The 23,707-nt window shown below is 40.1% G+C and overlaps 1 protein-coding gene across 1 annotated transcript; it reads right to left on the bottom strand.

The window, feature by feature from the left end:
• Nucleotides 1–1,706: 1,706 nt before the first annotated feature.
• On the bottom strand, nucleotides 1,707–22,881 carry LOC139558821 (cyclin-dependent kinases regulatory subunit 1). Its single transcript, XM_071374297.1, has 4 exons — nucleotides 22,627–22,881; nucleotides 20,588–20,655; nucleotides 20,311–20,438; nucleotides 1,707–2,489 (listed from the first exon to the last, which is right to left on the bottom strand). Exons 2-4 carry the CDS (start codon nucleotides 20,644–20,646, stop codon nucleotides 2,446–2,448), a joined length of 231 nt encoding a protein of 76 aa, XP_071230398.1. The 5' UTR covers nucleotides 20,647–20,655; nucleotides 22,627–22,881; the 3' UTR covers nucleotides 1,707–2,445.
• Between the last annotated feature and the right edge of the window lie 826 nt (nucleotides 22,882–23,707).

Consider the following 23,707-nt stretch of genomic DNA (forward strand, 5'->3'; position numbering starts at 1 on the left):
AGGCTGTAACGTAACAAAATGTAGAAAAAGTCAAAGGGTCTGAACACTTTCCGAAAGGGCACTGTACATACATACTGTACACAGTAACAGCCAAAAGTTTAGACACACCTCTTAAGGGTTTTTATTTTTTACTATTTTCTAAAAAAACCTATTTGACTAATAGTGAAGAAATCAATACTATGAAATAACACATAAGGATGTAGTATTCAAAAAGTGTTAAACAAATCAAAATATGAGATTCTTCAAAGTAGCCATCATTTGCCTTGACAGCTTTGCACACTCTTGGCATTCTCTCAACCAGCTTCAAAACGATAATAGCCATTTACTATGCTACAGAGCATTAGAATGCCACACACTTTATAATGCAACCGCAACCTGGAATGCATTTCAATTAACTGGTGTTCCTTGTTAAAAGTTAATTTGTGGAATGTATTTCCTTAATGTGTTTGAGCCAATCAGTTGTGTTGTGACATGGTAGGGGTGGTATACAGAAGATAGCCCTATTTGATAGAAGACCATGTCCATATTATGGCAATACAGCTAAAATAAGCGAACAGAAAATGACAATCCATCATTACTTTAAGACATGAAGGGAAGTCAATTCGGAAAATTAAGAACTTTTGAAAGTTTCTTCAAGTGCAGTCGCAAGAACCATCAAGCACTATGATGAAACTGACTCTCAAGAGGACCACCACAGGAAAGGAAGACCCAGAGTTACCTCTGTGCAGAGGATAAATCCCTTAGTTACCAAACTCAGAAATTGCAGCCCAAATAAATGCTTCACGAAGTTCAAGAAATAGACATCTCAAAATCTACTGTTCAGAGGAGACTGTGTGAATCAGGCCTTCATGGCTGCAAAGAAACAACTACTAAAAGGACACCAATAGGAAGAAGAGACTTGCTTGGGCTAAGAAACACAATGGACATTAGACCAGTGGAAATCTGTCCTTTGGTCTGATGAGTCCAAATTGGTGTCTTTGTGAGACGCAGAGTAGGTGAACGGATGATCTCCGCATGTGTGGTTCCCACCATGAAGCATGGAGGAGGAGGTGCTTTGCTGGTGACACTGTCAGTGATTTCTTTAGAATTCAAGGCACACCTAACCAGCATGGCTACCACACCATTCTGCAGTGATACGCCATCCCATCTGGTTTGCGCTTAGTGGTACTATAATTTGTTTTTCAACAGGACAATGACTCAGCACACCTCCAAGCTGTGTAAGGGCTATTTGAACAAAAAGGTGTGATGAGTGCTGCATCAGATGACCTGGCCTCCACAATCACTCGACCTCAACCCAATTGAGAGGGTTTGGGATGAGTTGGGACTGCAGAGTGGGGGAAAAGCAGCCAACAAGTGCTCAGCATATGTGGTAACGCCAAGACTGTTGGAAAAGCAGGTTGTGAAGCTGGTTGAGAGAATGCCAAGAGTGTGTAAAGCTGTCCATGCAAAGGGTGGCTACTTTAAATATATTTTGATTTGTTTAACACTTTGAGCACTACATGACTACATAGTTATGTCTTCACTATTATTCTACAATGTATAAAATAGTTCAAATAAATAAAGACCCTTGAATGAGTAGGTGTCCAAACTTTTGACATGTAATCTGTCTATCCATCTACAAATTCACTTTTAACACCACTATAAGCCAAACGGCAAATGTTAAGGTTTAAAAGTGCAGAACTAAATCACAATCTGTGAGAGGAATGTCAAATTAAAACATTTATTTCTGTGTAAAAGAATTCATAAAAAAACTGAGCAGCTGATTTGTACAATCATAGACATGGCAACGAAGATATTGGGTCCCATTTTGACAGCTCTAAAAATGCAGACAGTCTACAGTATAACTGCAGCAGGTCACGATTTATAAAATTTTGAAAAATAAAAAACTTTTTTTTCTTTTAACAATATCCAGAGGGCTATCATTTGTACAATGTAAGAGTGCATACACTTGATGCAAGCTGCGGTATTCAAAATAAGTTTGAATCAAGTGCCATAAAAGGTATATGATCCGTAATTACGGTAACATCCCTGCACATGTGTGCTGCCAAAATGGCGCCTCCTGCATTTTAACATTTACCATCTTACTATCTGCCTTAAAATTAGATATGTTAGTCAACTCACAGCAGGTATTGTGGGTTAAAGCTTAGAATATTGAAAATGTGTTGCTAAAACCTGTTTCCTTTTCTTCCCAGACGCACACATTGACAACATTATCAGGCTAGTACATAGAGAAAAATATGAAAGGGTTCCAAGCAGGTCCAGAGGAAATGTGAAAGGCTTTACAGTGAGTGAGGCAGTGGGTTGGAGCTCGACTCTGGCTCCACTGTATACCATGCAGTATTTACAAAATAGTCTATATCCATCCAATTGAGTTGTGTTCAACCATCTCCAGCCACCCTCTTATCTTCTTCCCTATGGATTCTCTCTCGCACTTTGTCCGAGAGATCAGGCTGCAGGCAGTGGACGACGGAACAGCAAGATGTGGGGCTCTGGAGGGAAAGAGAAAAAGAGAGGAAGAGTGAGTGATTGTGAAGTTTAGAAAGTGAATGGAAACAAAAATGGCAGGTTGTATCCAATATATCTGTCCTTCCTACCAAAGTATGCACTAGTTTACTTCCCTTCACTGATTTGAAAGAAAACTCATTCTAGCCCATACCTACAGTGCCTTGCAAAAGTAAGCAAGGGGCACCACCAAGCAAACAGCACCATGAAGACCAAGGAGCTCTCCAAACAGGTCAGGGACAAAGTTGTGGAGAAGTACAGATATGGGCTGGGATATTTATAAAAAAATTATAATAAATTTAAAAAATAAAACACGGAGCACCATTAACTCCATTATTAAAAAATGGAAAGAATATGGCACAACAACAAAACCTGCCAAGAGAGGGCCACCCACCAAAACTTACAGACCAGGCAAGGAGGGTATTAATCAGAGAGTCAAAGAGACCAAAGATAACCCTGAAGGAGCTGCAAAGCTACACAGCGGAGATTGGAGTATCTGTCCATAGGACCACTTTAAGCCGTACACAGAGCTGGGCTTGTCTGAAAAGTGGCCAGAAAAGAGAGATTGCTTAAAGAAAAAATAAGCAAAGCAAACACATTTGGTGCTCGCCAAAAGGCATGTGGGAGACTCCCCAAACATATGGAAGAGGGTTCTCTGGTCAGAATGAAACTAAAATTGAGCTTTTTGGCCATTATGGAAAACGCTATGTCTGGCGCAAACCCAACATCTCTCATCACCCCGAGAATACCATCCCCACAGTGATGCATGGTGGTGGCAGCATCATGCTGTGGGGATGTTTTTCTTAGGCAGGGACTGGGAAACTGGTAAGAATTGAAGGAATGATGGGTGGTGCTAAATACAGGGAAATTCTTGAGGGAAACCAGTCTTCCAGAGATTTGAGACTGGCACGGAGGTTCACCTTCCAAAAAAAAAAAAAGTAACACGAGTGGTTTAAGGGGAAACATTTAAATGTCTTAGTCAATGGCCTACTCAAAGCCCAGACCTCAATCCAATTGAGAATCTGTGGTATGACTTAAAATTGCTGTACCCCAGCGGAACCCATCCAACTTGAAGGAGCTGGAGTAGTTTTGCCATGAAGAATGGGCAAAAATCCCAGTGGCTAGATGTGCCAAGCTTATAGAGACATACCCCCAGGAGACTTGCAGCTGTAATTGCTGCAAAAGGTGGCTCTACAAAATATTGACTTTTGGGGGTGAACAGTTATGCACGCTCAAGTTCTTTCTTTGGGTCTTATTTCTTGTATTAAAATAAAAAATATTTTTGCATCTTCAAAAAGTGGTAGGCATGTGTAAATCAAATGTTACAACCCCCCCCCAAAAAAAAAAATCTGTTTTAAATCCAGGATGTAAGGCAACAAAATAGGAAAAATGCCAAGGGAGTGAATAATTTCACCTCCAATGCTTTCAGATTTGTGGGAAGTAGTGAACAAAAGGAGATATTATTGGGACTCACCCTAAGTCATATTGTGGACACCTGATAATTATTTCATGTGTTCTAGTAGTCTCACGAGGTCATCCTTGATCCTTCCAAATATCACATTGACTCGATTATTGGAAATCTGGAGAACTTTAGTATTGGATTTGAATGGGAGCACTGGCTGTTAATGCTTACATTTGTTTGGCCTCAGAGTGGAATTTAAGTTTCCCTCAGGAGATGCATTAACTTATGTATCCTTGTTTTGTCTGTGCCTCTTTTCCTGAAGTTGTACAGAATGTTAAGTAGCCTGTGTTTACAAACACCACCAACGCAAAATGTTATTGGTTGTGGCAACAATGCTCTACTCAAAATTACAACCAACTAATTGCAGCATTTCCCAAAAAAATGGAAGAGGCAAGTGGAAGAAAGTAAGGAACTTGTCTGCCGGGCCTGCATTAAACACCAAAATTGGCTAAAGAAAATAGAAACCCAATGGGATGAGAGGACAACGATATAGAAAGTTGGATACCGCCCTACTTTTTAAATTTATCATTATTACCAGAATGTTAACCAAATTTGCACAAGTAATAGCGAATTTCCATGGAGGATGCTAGCAAAATTTGCTTAGGAGCGCAAATGAAAATAAAACAAATTGCAATGATAGGCAATCCAGCTCATAGTCAAACATATATAGGTAGGAGCTACAGAATGTAAATGTCCAAACTCACCAAAAATGACAATCAAATGTGAACGAGACATTGTGCAAATTAAAGTTGACAAACTTGTCTGAAGGAAAAACAGTAATGCCTCTGGAGCCGCATGTGTACAAGCTGTCTTTTTGGAATCTGGAGTTGCTAGGGCAATGGGTCTGCCTGCTCTGAAAAGTGGAGCAGCAGACGGGTCTTGAATGAAAAAAAAAAAAATGTTGCTTCATTATATCCACATAATTTCCCTGTCTCATGATGCCATCTATTTTGTGAAGTGCACCAGTCCCTCCTGCAGCAAAGCACCCCCACAACATGCTGCCACCCCCGTACTTCCTTGTTGGAATGGTGTTCTTCGGCTTGCAAGCCTCCCCCTTTTTCCTACAAACATAACGATGGTCATTATGGCCAAACAGTTCCATTTTTGTTTCATCAGACCAAAGGACATTTCTCCAAAAAGTACGCTATTTGTCCCCATGTGCAGTTGCAAACTGTAGTCTAGCTCTTTTATGGCAGTGTCTCCTTCCTTGCTGAGCAGCCTTTCAGGTTGTGTCGATATAGGACTCGTTTTACTGTGGATATAGATACTTTGTACCCGTTTCCTCCAGCATCTTCACAAGGTCCTTTGCTGTTGTTCTGGGATTCATTTGCACTTTTTGCACCAAAGTACATTCACCTCTAGGAAAACAGAACGTGGCTCCTTCCTGAGCAGTATGACGGCGGCGTGGTGTATATACTTGTGTACTATTGTTTGTACAGATGAACGTGGTACCTTCAAGCATTTGGAAATTGCTCCCAAGGATGAACCAGACCTGTAAAGGTCCACAATTTATTTTCCTGAGCTCTTGGCTGATTTTTGATTTTTCCATGATGTCAAGCAAAGAGGCACTGAGTTTGAAGGTAGGCCTTGAAATACATCCACAGGTACACCTCCAATTGACATCAATTAGCCTATCAGAAGCTCCTAAAGCCATGACATAATTTTCTTGAATTTCCCAAGCTGTTTAAAGGCACAGTCAACTTAGTGTATGTAAACTTCTGACCCACTGGAAGTGTGAATTAGTCTGTCTGTAAACAATTGTTGGAAATATTACTTGTGTCATGCACAAAGTAGATGTCCTAACCGACTTGCCAGAACTATAGTTTGTTCACAAGAAATTTGAGGAGTGGTTGAAAAATGAGTTAATGACTCCAATCTAAGTGTATGTAAACTTCCGACTTCAACTGTATATATCATTGAAGAGTGTAACTGTCTTTAGGACAACTGTTTTTTAGTAAAGATGTTTTTAACGTAATATGTAATTGTTGTACTGTATGTGTGTTTATAGTTTGGTTTAATAATGTGTTAGTGTATGTAAGTTGTTTTGTCTAAAACGTTGTTCCCCTTGCTGCAATTGGACCAGGTCTCTCTTGGAAAAGAGATGTTATCGCAGTGAGAAAAACCTGTATAAAAAGGTTAACAAAAAAAGTTAAAAAAAATAGAGGCAGTTGTACAGGTAACTCATCCAAAAGGGATTTGACTTCTCAAACACGCCAGCAAGTGAACACTATAGGATGCCCCATCTCCTTATTAATTAAGCCACTTAAGGGAGAAAAAAATTATAAATGCATAATTAATGTCTTGCTGAGTTTTGTAAACATATCTTGAACGCTTCTTGTAATTTCTGCCCAGCATCAGACTAATTTTGTGCTTCAGTTGCACTTCACACAGATGAGCAATCACAAATGGCCAATTTTATCAGCAGAAAGCACTCCGACTGATGTGTAGCTACTTTTCTCCAGTACATTTCTCAGTTAAAATGCAAGAATAATGTAGCCAACTTTGCTTAAAGTTAATTCTATGTAAAACAGAAATGATGGCCATGCATTGTTTTTGCAAAAAAGACCTTGCCTTATTGTTCGCTGATTTATGTGGCTGCCATCCAAATGGCAGCCGCGTGGCACTTCTGTTGTGATCTGATGAAAATGAAGCCATTTTCTGCAGAATGTGTTGCATTAATGTTCTGTGAAGAAACATGGTAGTTGCGCGCCCCTGATCACTCAATTTAACCTGATCACTCAATTTAATCTTTTTAAAAAATTCTGACTTTCGATATAAAAACGCAACCCGTCAATACACAGCTGGATTCACCTGCTCCTGCATTCTCCTGCTGTACTATTTACAAACAGACGTGACAGGCTCAACTTCGGTTAGCTTTGTAATGTAAAATAATATGACGGGTGAAAAGATCAACACGATCTGCTTTGTCTCCCAATATATTGCACAATTTGACAGCGGGTATTTACTTAAAAAGTAGCTACAACTATAAAATTGTATTAAACTTCAAATTAATAGTTTCAACGGTATTGAAAAACATACCGTGGCTATAATCAAATATACTGCCCAATCAGGACTTCATTCTTTGTGTGAACGGTCTCTCTAATGATGCACATAAGGCAAGCTCAAATAAGTTAGTGTGACACCCAACCATATGTTCAATAGATGCCCTGTCTTAGCCAACTAATATCTGTGTTTTAACATCATGGCTGAAATGCTTGAACAACGTCTTGTTTTCAGGTGACAGACAAGAACAGATTTGTATTTGGAGACAAAACAGTAGGAGTCAGACCTCATGATTTGCTGATGGCAAGAGACCAGTATCAAAGATAGCAAGTAGCCTATAATACAAAAGGTCAATCCGATGGAGGCTGAGCACCATCTTGTGTTACAAACAGGGATCTTTGAGCTCAACATGAATGTACTGTATTCTAGGGTTGGGCGGTGTCAACCTTTGTCCTAACATGATTATGTACCTATAAAAACATTGTGATATACGATGCCATCACCACTTTTGTCCAACCCCCAATATTTTATATAAATATCAAAAAACCTGCTAAAACGCAGTTGGGCTTTATCGTGAAATCGAAAAGCAATTGGAAGACGAAAGATAATGTTGAAAGCCTGGGCAGAGGCTAACCGCAAGAATTTGCAAATCTTCTCTGTGTCAGGGGCATAGGCACTGGGGAGCAAGGATCACCCAATCAAATTAAGCAAACAAAAATAAAACATTTATGACCTTTACTTGTCAGTGTTTCATAAAGTACATTGTCTTTTTACCTAAACATGCAAACACAAATCAGATAGAATTCATACAGGGATGCAAACTTATTTTCTTGCACTGAAACATGCAAAGAAAATCCCTGCTAGGGGGAAATGCAGGTTAACTAATTAAACAGAGAATATCTACATGATCAGTCTGTGTGTAAAATAAGTGGTTCATGTGAACCTAACTCAGCTAAAAAAAAATTAAGAAAGCAATCCAATGTTATTTGTTGCCTAGACTTTACTGAAAATGACACTCAAGTCTTGAGAAAAACACATATTGCAGTTAGCCATGATAACCTTTATAATAGAACGCGTGTGACCACACACACAATATATAAATATTGCACTTGGGGAAAAAACATCTTAAAGTAGAAGTAGAATGAAACAGGGATTCTATTTTTGCTCTATTATAGTGGCCACAAGGCTACATGTTCAAAAATAACATTCACACGAGTAAAAAAATATATATAATCCTCACACACACACACGTTACTGTCAAGTTCAACACAACAAAAATATCTTTGGGCTACACTGCACATTATTACATTGTACACTTTCTGCCTGTGGACATCTGCAGCAGAGCATAATACCCTTTGTTGGCACAATTGATCTCTTTCAGGCAGAGTGTACACCTGGCATACTCCTTTTTATCCACTGTATTGAAAAAGTGAGAAAGAGGGAAAGTGTGTAGTGTTTCTGTCCCCTCTATAGTGGCATCCAGCTTAAGCCAGGCCCAGCTCCAGCTACACTTGATCCCTGAATCCACTTGTTTAACAAGCAGCGCCTCATTTTCACCTAATTCTGAAAATTAACCACATACTGAACAGATGGTGGTTAGTTCGTAAACTAGTTTCACACAGATTGCCAGGGTCCAGTAAGCAACTAACGTTAACATGTTATAACTTGAGGAACGGCAAGGAGTCGTATACCAGTTAATAATAGTGAATTGGTTAGGTTACTAATGTTAGCTCATTTGCTGTTGTAACGTTAGCTGTCTGATTTTATTAGCAAGCTAATTTTCACACCATAACTTCTCAAATAATTGAGTTTATGTTGGCTAATGTTGTTCAACATTTCTCTGGCTAACTAACGGAGAATTCGATCCAGCTAGCAAAATACTTAACTATGCTAATACTTGTTCCACCACACTTTCTCCCTCAACTCAAACTTTCCAAATGCCAGTTGTTTTTCGGTTACAGCTCATGAAGTACGCTTCATCACCTACTCACTAACGTCTCCATGGTTAGGCTTCTCACCTAGCGTTACCTCTTCGTTATCGCTTCCTTTCCAGAGCGCGTGCTGATACTGTAACTAGTAAGTTGGTTGACTCTTCGTTCTTAAGTCGTGTGCTGCGCTGCATGCTGTTATGTTAACGATTGGCTGAGCCTTGGACACAGCCAGTATTACTCCAAACGCACATCACTCGTTCGCTTACAGCCAGTAGTGATCCAGAAATAAAAAGCCTGGAAATAAAATGCATTTTCCATTGATCTACACATCCTACCCCACAATTAAAACATAAAAATGAAATAGTTTGGTTGGATAAGTGTCCACCCCCCTTGTAATTGCAATCCTAAATTAGCTTAGATGTAAAGAATCACCTTCAAAATCACAATGTTAATTGGCCTCCACCTATGTTAATTTGAGTGATTCACATTTTCAGGATAAATTCAGCAGTTCCTGTAGGTTCCCTCTGCTGGGTAGTGAATTGCAAAGCAAACATGATCACCAAGGAACTTTCAAAAGAACTCTGGGACAAAGGCATTGAATATCCCTTGGAGCAGTGTCAAGACTATTATTAAGAAGCGTAAGGTATATGGCACCACCAAGACCCTGCCTAGATCATGCAAACCCTCCAAAACTGGATGACCGAGGAAGTAAGAGACTGAGCAGAGTGGCTACCAAGTCCAATGGCAACTTGTGCAGAGTTATAGGTTTTTATGGCCAAGGCTGGTCAAAGTGTGACCATATAACAAGCACTCCACAAATCTGGCATGTACGGCAAGAAGGAAGCCACACCCACACTACTCAAGAAAGCCCACCTTGAATCCCGTTTGAAGTACGCAACAAAATTGTGGCAAAAGGTTGTGAAACTTTTTGGCCTAAATGAGAAGCGCTACATTTGGCACAAAGCCAATACATTACCTCTACAGTGGAGCATGGTGGTGGCAGTATGTTATGGGGATGTTTCTTCTGAAACGGAAGTTCACCTTTCAGCATGAAACCGACCCAAAGCACCCAGTCAAAAAGGTACAGTGGAATGGCTATGGAATAAAAAAGTAAATGTCCTTGAGTTTCCCCAGTCAGCACCCAGACCTAAATCCAAGCCAAAATGTTTGGCAAGACTTGAAAATTGCTGTCATTTCCCAAGGAACTTGACAGAACTTGAACAGTTTTGTAGAGAAGAATGGTCAAATATTGCCAAAACTAGGTGTGCAAAGTTTGTTGAGAGTTTGTAGCGTCCAAACTATTATGACCGCTCTATGGAAAGGGGACACTCACGAACACGATGTGCTCCGTTTTGCACTACAGTCCCCACAAGTGTCAGAAGTCAGTACAATCGATGTGCCAACCTCTGTTTGGTAGCGTCCGAACCATTTAAACAAAATAAATGGGACCCCACTGTGGAAAGGGGATATTCTTACGAAAATGATGGCGTTCTCCGTAACACATTTCAGCAGCCTGTAGTGCCACTTCCGGAGAGGATGAGGCCTAATAGAAACAGTGCGTAATGACTGCTGCAGTACTTCAACAACTACAGTGGCAAGAACAGTATGTGAAACCTTTGGAATTACCTGGATATCTTCATAAATTGGTCATCAAACTTGATCTGGTCATCTAAGTCACAACAATAGACAAACAGTGTGCTTAAACTAATAACACACAAATGATTGTATTTCTATATTGAATACATCATTTAAACATTCACAGTGTAGGTTGGGGAAAGTATGTGAACCCCTAGGCTAATGACTTCTCAAAAAGTGAATTGGAGTCAGGAGTCAGCTAACCTGGAGTCCAATCAATGAGACGAGATTGGAGATGTTGGTTCGAGCTGCCTTGCCCTAATATATATATATATATTTTTTTTTTAAACAAAAGTTTGCTATTCACAAAAAGCATTGCCCGATGAGAACCATGCCTCGAACAAAAGAGATCTCAGAAGACCTACGATTAAGAATTGTTGATTTGCATAAAGCTGGAAAGGGTTACAAAAGTATCTCTAAAAGCCTTGATGTTCACCAGTCCACGGTAAGACAAATTGTCTCCAAATGGAGAAAGTTCAGCACTGTTGCTACTCTCCCTAGGAGTGTCCGTCCAGCAAAGATGACTGAATGCTCAATGAGGTTAAGAAGAATCCTAGTGTGTCAGCTAAAGACTTACAGAAATCTCTGGAACATGCTAACATATCTGTTGACGAGTCTACGATACATAAAACAAAACAAGAATGGTGTTCACCCAAGGACACCACGGAAGAAGCCACTGCTGTCAACAAAACATTCTGCACGTCTGAAGTTTGAAAAAGTGCACCTGGAAATTTTCTGTGGACAGATGAAACTACAGTCGAGTTGCTTGTAAGTAACACACAATACTATGTGTGGATAAAAAAAGGCACAGCACACCAACATCAAAACCTCATCCCAACTGTAAAGTATGGTGGAGGGAGCAACATGGTTTGGGGCTGCTTTGCTGCCTCAGGGCCTGGACAGCTTGCTATCATCAGAAAAATGTATTCCCATATTCCCAAAAATGAATTCCCAAATTGATCAAGACATTTTGCAGGAGAATGTTAGGCTGTCCGTCCACCAATTAAAGGTCAACAGAAGTTGGGTGATGCAACAGGACATCAACCCAAAACAGAAGTAAATCAACAGAATGGCTTCAACAGAAGAAAATACGCCTTCTGGAGTGGCCCAGTCAGTGTCCTGACCTCAACCCGATTGCGATGCTGTGGCATGACCTCAAGAGAGCAGTTCACACCAGACATCCCAAGAATATTGCTGTACTGAAAGAGTTTTGTAAAGAGGAATGGTCCAAAAATCCTCCTGACCATTGTGCAAGTCTGACCCACAACTACAGAAAACATTTGGTTGAGGTTATTGCTGCCAAACGAGGGTCAACCAGTTATTAAATTCAAGGGTTCACATACTTTCCACCCTGCACTGTGAATGTTTACACAGTGTGTTCAATAAAGACATGAAAACGTATAATTGTTTTGGTGTTATTAGTTTAAGCCGACTGTGTGTGTCTATTGTTGTGACCTAGATGAAGATCAGATCAAATTCTGACCAATTTATACAGAAATCCAGATATTTTCAAAGGGTTCGCATACTTTTTCTTGCCACTGTAGGTAGGCACATCATAGTGGATTACATAAAATTGATATTTATTGCTAAACGAAGGCCGGTGCTCTCTGGTGTGTAGTTATGTAAAATAAAAAATACCATAAGGCAAATAAAGAATGTATAATATCAGGTGATCTTTTTGTGGTTTACTACCTTCTTTCAGACACCCAGCTCCACCAACACCTTTGTCAACAAAACATTACTGTACCCCTATCACATGACTTTACCCGTGGCGATTAATAAAGTACTACTATATACACTCTTAAATTCATTTTACCATTAAACCTGTTCTTATTAGTTCTTAGTAGTTAGTTATTTACCCCCTTTTGAATACCCTACTACACAATTCACCCTACGCTACGCCCTTGGTTACTGTTGCAACCTTGGACATTTTCCCCGGAAGCAGAATTCCCCTTCTAACCACTGGTGAAATCGCCTACCAATGATCTCAAACCGTTTTCAAATACACAGTGAAAGTAAGACAGACTACCCTTGCGTATCAGGAGACTCTCTGGTATGTTGTGGTGGACAGTCATTACAATTGCTTCATGGGAACCTGGTGAAATGAAGGTTGTAGTGGGGCTAGGCACTGGATGGCTCTGAATGAATGCAATGTCAAATAAATCAAATCGCATGTCAACATGCAGCCAAAGTTACTAACCACTTTGAGCTAAGAAGTGCTCTGAAATTGTATCCTGATGTCGGCAGCAGATTAGTTGACTTCATAACACCTTAGCTACCATACGTTTAGGAAAAAAAAATACGTTATATTAACTGTCTAGCAAGCTAAAGTTAGCAACGTTGGGTGGTCAATAAGACAGAGCTAGCAAGCAAACAATGCAACAAATGTATAATTTCAGACTCGAAAAATAAAACATCAGTAGGCTCTGCATTTCAGGAATCACAGTAGCAAGTACCCACCGTGCACTGTTCAATTAATTATCCATTTAAATCAATTGGTTTTTAAATGAACTCTCCGTTTTTGTAATGACGCAATGGCTTTGATGCGTTTCAAACGTGAGCTTGTCCAGGATATTGGACTTCATGAGCATCCATTTAAGAGCTGCGATTTGTTGTCCAAAAATTCTGGGGCATGGCTTAGCGAAGGGTCAATAGCATCTGCTATTTTCAACCAATGTTTTTTTAGGTGGTGGAACAGCTTTAATATTGAGGATAAATTGTAGCTTCCATCAATGTAATTGTCTGCATTTCCAATCCCGCATTTATTTGAGTAAAAATATAAAAATATATTTGAGTAAAAATATATAAATATATTTGAGTATAAATATGAGTGTAAATATATTTGAGTAAAAATATATTTGAGTATAAATATATTTGAGTATAAATATGAGTATAAATATATAATATATTTGAGTATAAATATATAATATATTTGAGTATAAATATGAGTATAAATATATAATATATTTGAGTATAAATAAATAAATAAATGAACATGTATTTGATACACTGCCGATTTTGCAGGTTTTCCTACTTATAAAGCATGTAGAGGTCTGTAATTTTTTATCATAGGTACACTTCAACTGTGAGACGGAATCTAAGACAAAAATCCAGAAAATCACATTGTATGATTTAAGTAATTAATTTGCACTTTAATTAATTCCAAGACTCGGCATGTGGAAAAGAGGCACTCGCTGACTTTCAGTCGGACTCAGGAGGCGTGCACACCACCCACGGCTTACGAGTATGTTACTCGCTAATGTTCAGTCTCTGGATAATAAAGTTGACGAGCTCAGGGCAAGGATTTCCTTCCAGAGAAACATCAGCGATTCTAACATACTCTGTTTCACAGAAACATGGCTCTCGAGATATACTGTCTTGGTCCGTTCAGCCAGTTGGGTTCTCAGTTCATCGTGCAGAAAGGAATAAATATCTCTCCGTGAAGAATAAGGGTGGGGGTGCATGTTTCATGATTAACTACTCATGGTGTGATTGTGATAACTTACAGGAATTCAAGTCCTTTTGTTCACCAGACCTACAATACCTCACAATCAAACGCCGAACCTTACTACCTCCCAAGAACTCTCTTCGGTTATAGTCACAGCCGTGTATATCCCCCCCCTCAAGCCTATACCACAACGACTCAAGGAACTTCACTGGACATTATTCAGACTGGAAACCACATATCCTGAGGCCGCATTTATTGTAGCTGGAGATTTTAACAAAGCAAATTTGAGGAAAAAGTTACCGAAGTTAACACATTGACTGTAGTGCTCACACTGCTAAAAACACACGACCACTGATACTCCATCTTCCAGGATGCCTACAAGGCCCTCCCCCACCCTCCCTTCGGCAAATCAGATCACGACTTAATTTCTCTCCTCCCTTCCTATAGGCAGAAACTCAAACAGGATGCACCCGTGCTAAGGACTATTCAATGGTGGTCTGACCAATCGGAATCCGCGCTTCAAGATTGTTTTGATCACGCGGACTGGGATATGTTACGGGTAGCCTCCGAGAACAACAGACAAATATACTGATACGGTGACTGAGTTTCAGGAAGTGTATAGGAGATGTTGTACCCAATGACTAGTAAACCCCACCTAACCAGAAACTGTGGATATATGGCAGCATTCACCCAAAACTGAAAGCGCAAACCATCGCATTGAACCATGGCAAGGTGACTGGGAATATGGCCGACTACAAAACAGTGTAGTTATTCCCTCCGTAAGGCAATCAAACAGGCACAACGTCAGTACAGAGTCAAAGTGGAGTTGCAATTCAACGGCTCAGACAAGAGGCGTATGCAGCAAGGTCAACAGACCATCACGGACTACAAAGGGAAAACCAGCCACATCGGACACTGACGTCTTGCTTCCGGCCAAGCTGAACACCTTCACCCGCTTTGAGGATAACACAGTGCCACCGAAGCGGCCCGCTAGAAAAGACTGTGGGCGCTAGTTCTCCGTGGCCGACTTAAGACATGTACGCGTGTTAAACATCGCAAGGATGCCGGCCCAGACGGCAGCATTCTCAGAGCATGTGCAGACCAGCTGGCTGGTGTGTTAAGACATATTCAATCTCTCCCTATCCCAGTCTGCTGTCCCCACATGCTTCAAGATGTCCACCATTGTTCCTGTACCCAAGAAAGCAAAGGTAACTGAACTAAATGACTATCGCCCTGTAGCATTCACTTCTGTCATGAAGTGCTTTGAGAGACTCGTCAAGGATCATATCACTTCTACATTACACCCTAGATCCACTTCAATTTTCTTACTGCCCCAAAAGAACCACAGACAAAGCCGTCGCACTGCACATTGTACAAACATCTCAAGGATGATCAATGGAAACAGGATGCACCTGAGCTCAATTTCGAGTCTCATAGCAGTGTCTGAATACTTGAGTAAATAAGGTACTTCTTTATCTTTTTATAAATTTGCCAAAAGTTAACAAAAAAAACTTACCTTTGTCATTATTGGGTATTGTGTAAATTGTTGGAATTTTTTCATTTCAATGTAATACATTTTAGAATAAGTCTGTAACATTACAATGTGGAAAATTGGAAGGAGTGAATATTTTCCAAATGCACTACCGTTCAAAAGTTTGAGGTCATATAGAAATGTCCTTGTTTTTGAAAGCAAAGCACATTTTTTGTCCATTAAAATAACATCAAATTGATCAGAAATACAGTGTGGACATTAGTCATATACAACATTAACATTGTAGCGGGAATCGGCAGATTTTTTATGGAATATCTACGTAGGCGTACAGAGGCCCATTATCAGCAACCATCACTCCTGTGTTCTAATGGCACATTGTGTTAGCCTTCTAAAATGATAGCTAATCCAAGTTTATCATTTTAGAAGGTTAATTGATCATTAGAAAACCCTTTTGCAATTATGTTAGCACAGCTGAAAACTGTTGTTCTGATTAAAGAAGCAATAAAACTGCCTTTTTTAAGACTAGTTGAGTATCTGAAGCTTCAGCATTTGTGGGTTCAATTACAGGCTCAAAATTGCCAGAAACAAAGACATTTCTTCTGAATCTCGTCAGTCTATTCTTGTTTTGAGAAATTAAGGCTATTCCATGCGAGAAATTGCCAAGAAACTGCAGATGTTTTATTGCGTCTTTAAAATCAGAACAGTTTTCAGCTGTGCTAACAATTGCAAAAGGGTTTGCTAATGATCAATTAACCTTCTAAAATGATAAACTTGGATTAGCTAACAATGTGACATTGGAACACAGGAGTGATGGTTGCTGATAATGGGCCTCTGTATGCCTACGCAGATATTCCTTTTTTTTTTTTTTTTTTTTTTTTTTTTAAAAGCCGTTTCCAGCTACAATAGTCATTTACAAGTCTACACTGTATTTCTGATCAATTTAATGTTATTTTAAATGGACAAAAAAAATATTTAAAAGTGCTTTTCTTTCAAAAACAAGGACATTTCTAACTGACCCCAAACTTTTGAATGTTAGTGTGTGTGTGGTGTATAAATAAAAGTTTTAACTATTAGCCTAATGCACATGCATTCGACAGCGAGATAAACATTTAGCGCTGCTTTGGTGGAATTAGGTCTGACCTACAATCCGCTCTTGCGTTCCGTAGGCTATATAACAATTGTTGAAATAGGCTACAGCAAATAGGAATAGGCAAATGACTCAGAATGTCAGTTTTACACTGCTTGGCACCAGTCAAGTTATATATAGGCTAAACCATTGTCAGTCACATCAATGTCGTCACAGTCGACGATGGCTGTCCTAACCCATCGTAATATCGCCCAACTTTAATCTATTCATTAGTGCAAGTCGTAGCAAACCATAGCAAAACATTTTGCAACGAAAACCAATGTATTATTGGACAAATGCAGGTAGGTCCATTTCAGCTCATTTACTTCCAAGTGAATACACCCAATGTTACATTTATTTTTTTTATTTTTTATTTTACCGTTATTTTACCAGGTAAGTTGACTGAGAACACGTTCTCATTTGCAGCAACGACCTGGGGAATAGTTACAGGGGAGAGGAGGGGGATGAATGAGCCAAATGTAAACTTACATGATGGTTTGTAAAGCACAAAGTCACAGAGAATTAATTTGGCAACATGAGCTTTAAACATCTAAGGAGCAGCACAACCTAATCACCATTATTGACCCAAACTCAAGACCTGGGTACAAAATGAATCCCCCAGGTCAGAGATAGTTCCGAGTACAGTAAGCTACAGCGTTTGTATAACTCAACATTATGCTGCTGTATTCACCATGTCACCCTGCCTACTGTACTGATAAACCCCCCATGGCTATGCACCATAAGCACAACTGTAAAGTACAGTTCAGTGTTGTATTCCTCCATAGCCTATATGTTGCTGTATTCATCAGCACTTCACTCTTTCTACCATACTGAGCGTCAACACTAATACCGGGCTCAACATTAACTTTTTTAGCCACTTACAGGTCTGAGTATTCACTTGACAGAAAGCTGAAGTCACTCTCCTCGTCACCATTTTTTCCTATCCCCTCTTATTAGGCCTAGGCTACTATATTCATTTTAGGTAGGTTACACATTTCTAGAATATGGAAATAGGCCTTGGCCAACTACGCATCATTTAATTCTTCACTTTTCCTCAGCTGTTGCCTAAATTGTTACTCTTCATTCAATTTTTCCATCTTGGTATTGTTTGCTCAATTTCACTTTTTGTGGCCTATAATATTTGTCATTCAAAATACATCTGTGAATAGCATAGAATCTGACTTCTAAAATTATTCCCAACTTTAGGACATTAAAACATAGAAAAGTTTGGAAAATACTGTTCATAATTTGTCTTAATGCTGATGTTATTTTAGTTATGGAGCTGTTGTCTTATGCCTTGCTCAACTGTAAGGTTTGTAAAAATGTCAATTTTTTTTGGTCCCTCTCTTTAGGCCTCCCATGTTTGAGATGTCCTAGAACTCTGTTAGATGTATTTGTTCATGAAATAGTGCAGCAGGAGAACTCTACCATGCATTGAACTGAATAGGTGGCTTAAGAGGCCAAGTTCTATATCAAATGCAGAGAAAATGTGGGCTTCTATAAACAAGACACCTAAGTGTACAATATAAAAAATATACTGCGGCTATTGGCTCAGATCTGAAAAATAAGAAAAATAATTTGCCTGGATATTTTGCGCTGCTTTGGTGTGACTCTTAGCTCTGTCTACATTGTTCTCTTGCTTTGTGTAAATAACATTTATTGAAATAGGCTACAGTAATATACGCTTTTTAAAAATCAGAACATCAACCATGCACTGCCCCGCCTGATCCAATTATGATTGGAGTAATTGTCTGAATGTGATTTTTTTGTCCATTCCGACAACTGAAATCTACAGTGCATTCGGAAAGTATTCAGATCCCTTCACTTACACTTTGCTATTTTACAGCCTTATTATAAAATTGATTATATTAAATCTACACACAACCAATAATGAAAAAGCAAAATCATTTTTGCTCATTTATTAATAATAAAAACATTAGTACCTTATGTAAATAAGTATTCAGACCCTTTGCGATGAGACTCAAAATTGAGCTCAGGTGCATCCTGTTTCCACTGATCATCCTTGAGATGTTACAACTTGATTGGAGTCCATCTGTGGTAAATTCAATTAATTGGACATGATTTGGAAAGGCACAACACACACACCTGTCTATATAAGGTCCCACAGTTGACAGTGCAAGTCAGAGCAAAAACCAAGCCATGAGGTCGAAGCAATTGTCCATAGAGCTCCAAAACAGGATTGTGTCGAGGCAAAGATCTGGGGAAGGGTACCCCAAAAAAATCTTCAGCATTGAAGGTCCCTAAGAACACAATGGCCTCCATTCTTTATTTAACCAGGCAAGTCAGTTAAGAACAAATTCTTATTTACAATGACGGCCTACCAAAAGGCAAAAGGTCTCCTGCGGGGACGGGGATTAAAAATATGACAAAACGCATCATGACAAGAGACAACATTACATAAGAGACCTAAGACAACATAGCAAGGCAGCAACACAACATGGTAGCAGCACAAAACATGGTACAAACATTATTGGCCAGAGACAACAAAGTTCAAGGTAGACAACAATACATCACACAAAACAGCCACAACTGTCAGTAAGAGTGTCCATGATTGAGTCTTTTAAGAGATTGAGATAATTGTCCAGTTTAAGTGGTTGTTGCAGCTCATTCTTCTTAAAATGGAAGAAGTTTGGAACCACCAAGACTCTTCCTAGAGCTAGCTGCTAGACCAAACTGAGCAATCGGGGGAGAAGGGCCTTGGTCAGCGAGGTGACCGAGAAACCCCAGAGTTAATTTGTGGAGATGGGAGAATCTCTGCAGCACTCCACCAATCAGGCTTTATGGTAGAGTGGCCAGACAAGCCACTCCTCAGTAAAAAGGCACACAACAGCCAGCTTGGAAATCGCCAAAAGGCACCTTAAGTACTCTCAGACCATGAGAAACAAGATTCTCTGGTCTGATGAAACCAAGATTTACATTTTTGGCCTGAATGCCAAGCATCACATCTGGAGAAAACTTGGCACTGCTCATCACCTGGCCAATACCATCCCTACGGTGAAGCATGGTGGTGGCAGCATCATGCTGTGGGGATGTTTTTTAGCGGCAGGGACTGGGGGACTAGTCAGGATCGAGGGAAAGATGAACGGAGCAAAGTACAGAGATCCTTGAAGAAAACCTGCTCCAGAGCGCTCAGGATCTCAGACTGGGGCGAAAGTTCACCTTCCAACAACCCTAAGCACACAGCCAAGACAACGCAGGTGTCGCTTCAGGACAAGTATCTGAATGTCCTTGAGTGGCCGAGCCCGAGCCCAAACTTGAACCCGATCGAACATCTCTCTAGAGATCCCTCAAAATAGCTGTGCAGCGACGCTCTCCATCCAACTTGACAAAACTTGACGGGATCCGCATAGAATGGGAGAAAATCTCCAAATACAGGCATGTCAAGCTTGAAGCGTCATAAAGTGCTTCAACAGAAGTACCGAGTAAAGGGTCTGAAAATGTATGTACGCGATTAATTTTTTTAATGAATTTACAAAAATTTCTAAAACTTTTTTATTTTTCATTATGGGGTATTGTGTATATTGAGAGGGGGAAAAACTAGTGAATCCTTTTTTGAAAGGCTGGAACGTAACAATGTAAAAGTGAAGGGGTCAGAATACACTATGTTCTGGGTGCCCAACTTCTTTATTTTTGCCTAGGACAAGCCTTAATGACTAGCCCTGTAAAATCTGTCAGTGACTGTCAGTGTACCTGGTTGATGGATCATGTAGTGTATCCAGCCTTGACTCTGCTGGACGCCCAGGTTCCTCCACTCAGTCTCTGACATCAGATGGGTCTTGGGCACACGCTTGGCAATGTCCTTGGGCAGCATCACGTGCCTACAGACAGTGGAGAAATGGAATGGTACTTTACGTTGTGTCAACATCACAGGGCTGGGAAGGAAGATAGCTGCCAGGCAAGACGTGTCAATACTAGCTATATAGCTAGATCAAAACCATTTTGGAAGAAAGTAGTACCGTCAACTTACCTATACTCAAATTTCTCATCATCGTATTTGTCAGAGTAATATATCTGCTTCTGAGACATGATGCCAACCTGAAAGACAAAAGCAATCAGTTTAGTTAATAAAGCCCAAGGAAGATGAGTGAAGGAACGGATTAGTGGCGAACAAAAATGCAAAAAAAGAATAATGTGCTCGTGGAATCTAGTAAATCCATGCCTAGTTCCAACTTTTGTGGTTGGAGTGAAGGTTTTGGACCGATGGAGTTACCCGGGAGATCCATTTGACATCTTGATGAAAAGCACTGAGGATAACAAGTGGGCTTATTTATTTTTTGTGCGTCTAAGGAGCATGCTTTGAACAAGATTTCAGATTGGAAGGTGTCGTGTGGATCTGTGAAGGGCGCCTATCAAGGGGGTTCTCTGGAGTGGCGCTAAAAGTGAGTGCAAAGGATGTAACTGAAAAAGTAGCTGCAGTTGTAGCTGCAGTTGTAGCTGTATGGTGGCTGGAGAGAAAGCCCACTCATTCATTATTTTGGTCTTTAAAAGAAGTCTCACAGGTATTTTTGGGTTGTGAGATATCCTGTACAAGACATCGTGCCCAAATCCACGTAGTGTGACAAATGTAAAATATTTGGACGTGTCAATTGTATGTATAGGGGAGGATTGTAGTATGGCAGTTGAAGCGAAATACTGCAATTGTGGTGTCGGACATGCGCCCTAATTCCTAAAGTGCCCTGTTACGTGAAAGCGAGAGGTGACAAGAGTAAGCGCTGCTCAGCGCGTCTCCTATCCAGAAGCAGTCAGAAGAGGAACGTTGAAGAAACCATGTTAGTTAGAGACCAGGATCCTGGCATGTTAAAAAGGTGGACTTTGTATTGTTTATTGCATTGGTTATAAACTGCACAGTGCAAACAAAATAGTAAATCCGAGAAAATAGACATTGTTGCGACTGCAGCTGAAAGGTTAGGGACTCAGGGATTTTACATTAGAGGCATTACAAGGAACTATGACCGAAGGAGTGGGATGGGTTTATTTATGCATTTCTTTGTTTTGTTGCCATGTTTTTTCGTTCACTACCCATGCAATAGGTGGCGGCAATACACCTAGTCGGTTAGTCTGCCAACAAACCACATTGAAGTAAACGCCAAGAGAAGGCAATAGAAATAAGACATTAATTACAGGTTTGTCAGATCAATGCCCCTGCATAGCGCATCATAAACTAAGGTAGCATTATTTAGCTAAGGCGACAAGCTGTGGCTACTAGCTAGCAAACAAATCTAGGTCAGCTATTTATGACTACATCATACTATGTTGGACACATTACATTTTTAACAAAGCTTTAAAAAAAATAAAAAGTAGTTCAATGCATCCGCGGTGGAGCCCAGTTTCAAAATATTACCATATCCCAGCTGCATGCCGTAGTTTTGAAGTAATCATGAAAAAACAGGCCTTATTTTAGGGCATTTTTCACCCTGCCAGGGTGATGTGAGCCTGGACAGTGTATCTCGTCATCAAACCGTAGACCAGAAATAGTCATAAGTTGCCATTATTTTCCTACTTCCTCGTTATGCAGACATAAGCACACCTGGCACCATTGAGGTGCGGATGTTAACTTTCTACACGAGTTATTTTTCCAGTTTCGTCTTAAGAGCAGATTGTAGTGGTAAAATAAAAAGCGATACATTTTTTTGATGCCATTTACGCTAAATGGAATTCTAAGCTTCACTCCAGTCAAAACAGGCTCTGCGAACGTTCGACTCCATTAATTTGCTATGGGCTCGCGCTAGTGTTACAGCTTAGCCAACGTTCTTAAAGACGTTTTTGAGCCTTGGGTGAATTTTGACACGTTTTATTGTCCAGCCTAATTATACATAACTAGCTACTCATGTCAACCGTTGACTGTTCTAGCTAACATAGTTCTAACAAAATGCCATCCAACAACTGTTGAAACTAGCTAAATTAGCTGGCTAACTACTCTAGTTAACAATAAAAATGCATTAGCTAACTACTATAGCAGGCTTAGCTAGCTACTAGCTTTGACAACACATGTAAAGCACAAATCACCTTTATCCACGTGGCTTGTTCCAAATGATTGTACTGGTGATTTCCTAACAAGAATCTAGATATATCACAAAATAACTGTTGTTTGTAGAATATAGTCCTGCTTCTGATGTGGTCGATTGACCTTTTTCAAGTTTGCTGCGAGTTTCCCTCTCTAATGTTAGCTACTGATCCGGCCTTTCACCATTCAAAAAGCCACCGCTGCTTTTCATTGGTCAATCCTCTCACAGAAATGATCATGTGATTTACCTCGGCCCTGTTATTGGTTAGAATCTCTCTCTATTTATATATATAGATAGAAAGATATATATATAGATATATATATATATAAATGAGGAGGTTCGATTAATCCAACGATATTAGATAAACGAGATACGAATCCCATTGGCCAATGAATGGAGGAATGTATAACGCCCCACCCAGCAGACTGTCGACAAATCATCATGCTGCGTCATAAGGTTGTAGTGATGGGCATTTCGGTTCTTTTCCGTGAGCCGGCTCGTTCGGCTCAGCTCACCAAAAAGAGACGGATCTTTTGGCTCCCAAACGGCTCTTTAAAAAAATATATGTTTTGTATTTTTTCAAGTCAAGCACTTCAGAGGGTAGTGTGTACGGCCCAGTACATCACTGGGGCAAAGCTGCCTGCCACCCAGGACCTCTACACCAGGCGGTGTCAGAGGAAGGCCCTAAAAATTGTCAAAGACCCCAGCCACCCCAGTCATAGACTGTTCTCTACTACCGCATGGTAAGCGGTACCGTAATGCCAAGTCTAGGACAAAAAGGCTTCTCAACAGTTTTTACCCCCAAGCCATAAGACTCCTGAACAGGTAACCAAATGGTTACCTGGACTATTTGCATTGTGTGCCCCCCCCCACTCCTCTTTTACGCTCCTGCTACTCTCTGTTTATCTTATATGCATAGTCACTTTAACTATACATTCATGTACATACTACCTAAATTGGCCCGGCCAACCAGTGCTCCCGCACATTGGCTAACCGGGCTATCTGCATTGTGTCCCACCACCCGCCAACCTCTCTTTTTACGCTTCTGCTTCTCTGTTCATCATATATGCATAGTTACTTTA

This window comes from Salvelinus alpinus, chromosome 29 (assembly GCF_045679555.1).
Source record: "Salvelinus alpinus chromosome 29, SLU_Salpinus.1, whole genome shotgun sequence".
NCBI classification, from domain to species: domain Eukaryota; kingdom Metazoa; phylum Chordata; class Actinopteri; order Salmoniformes; family Salmonidae; genus Salvelinus; species Salvelinus alpinus.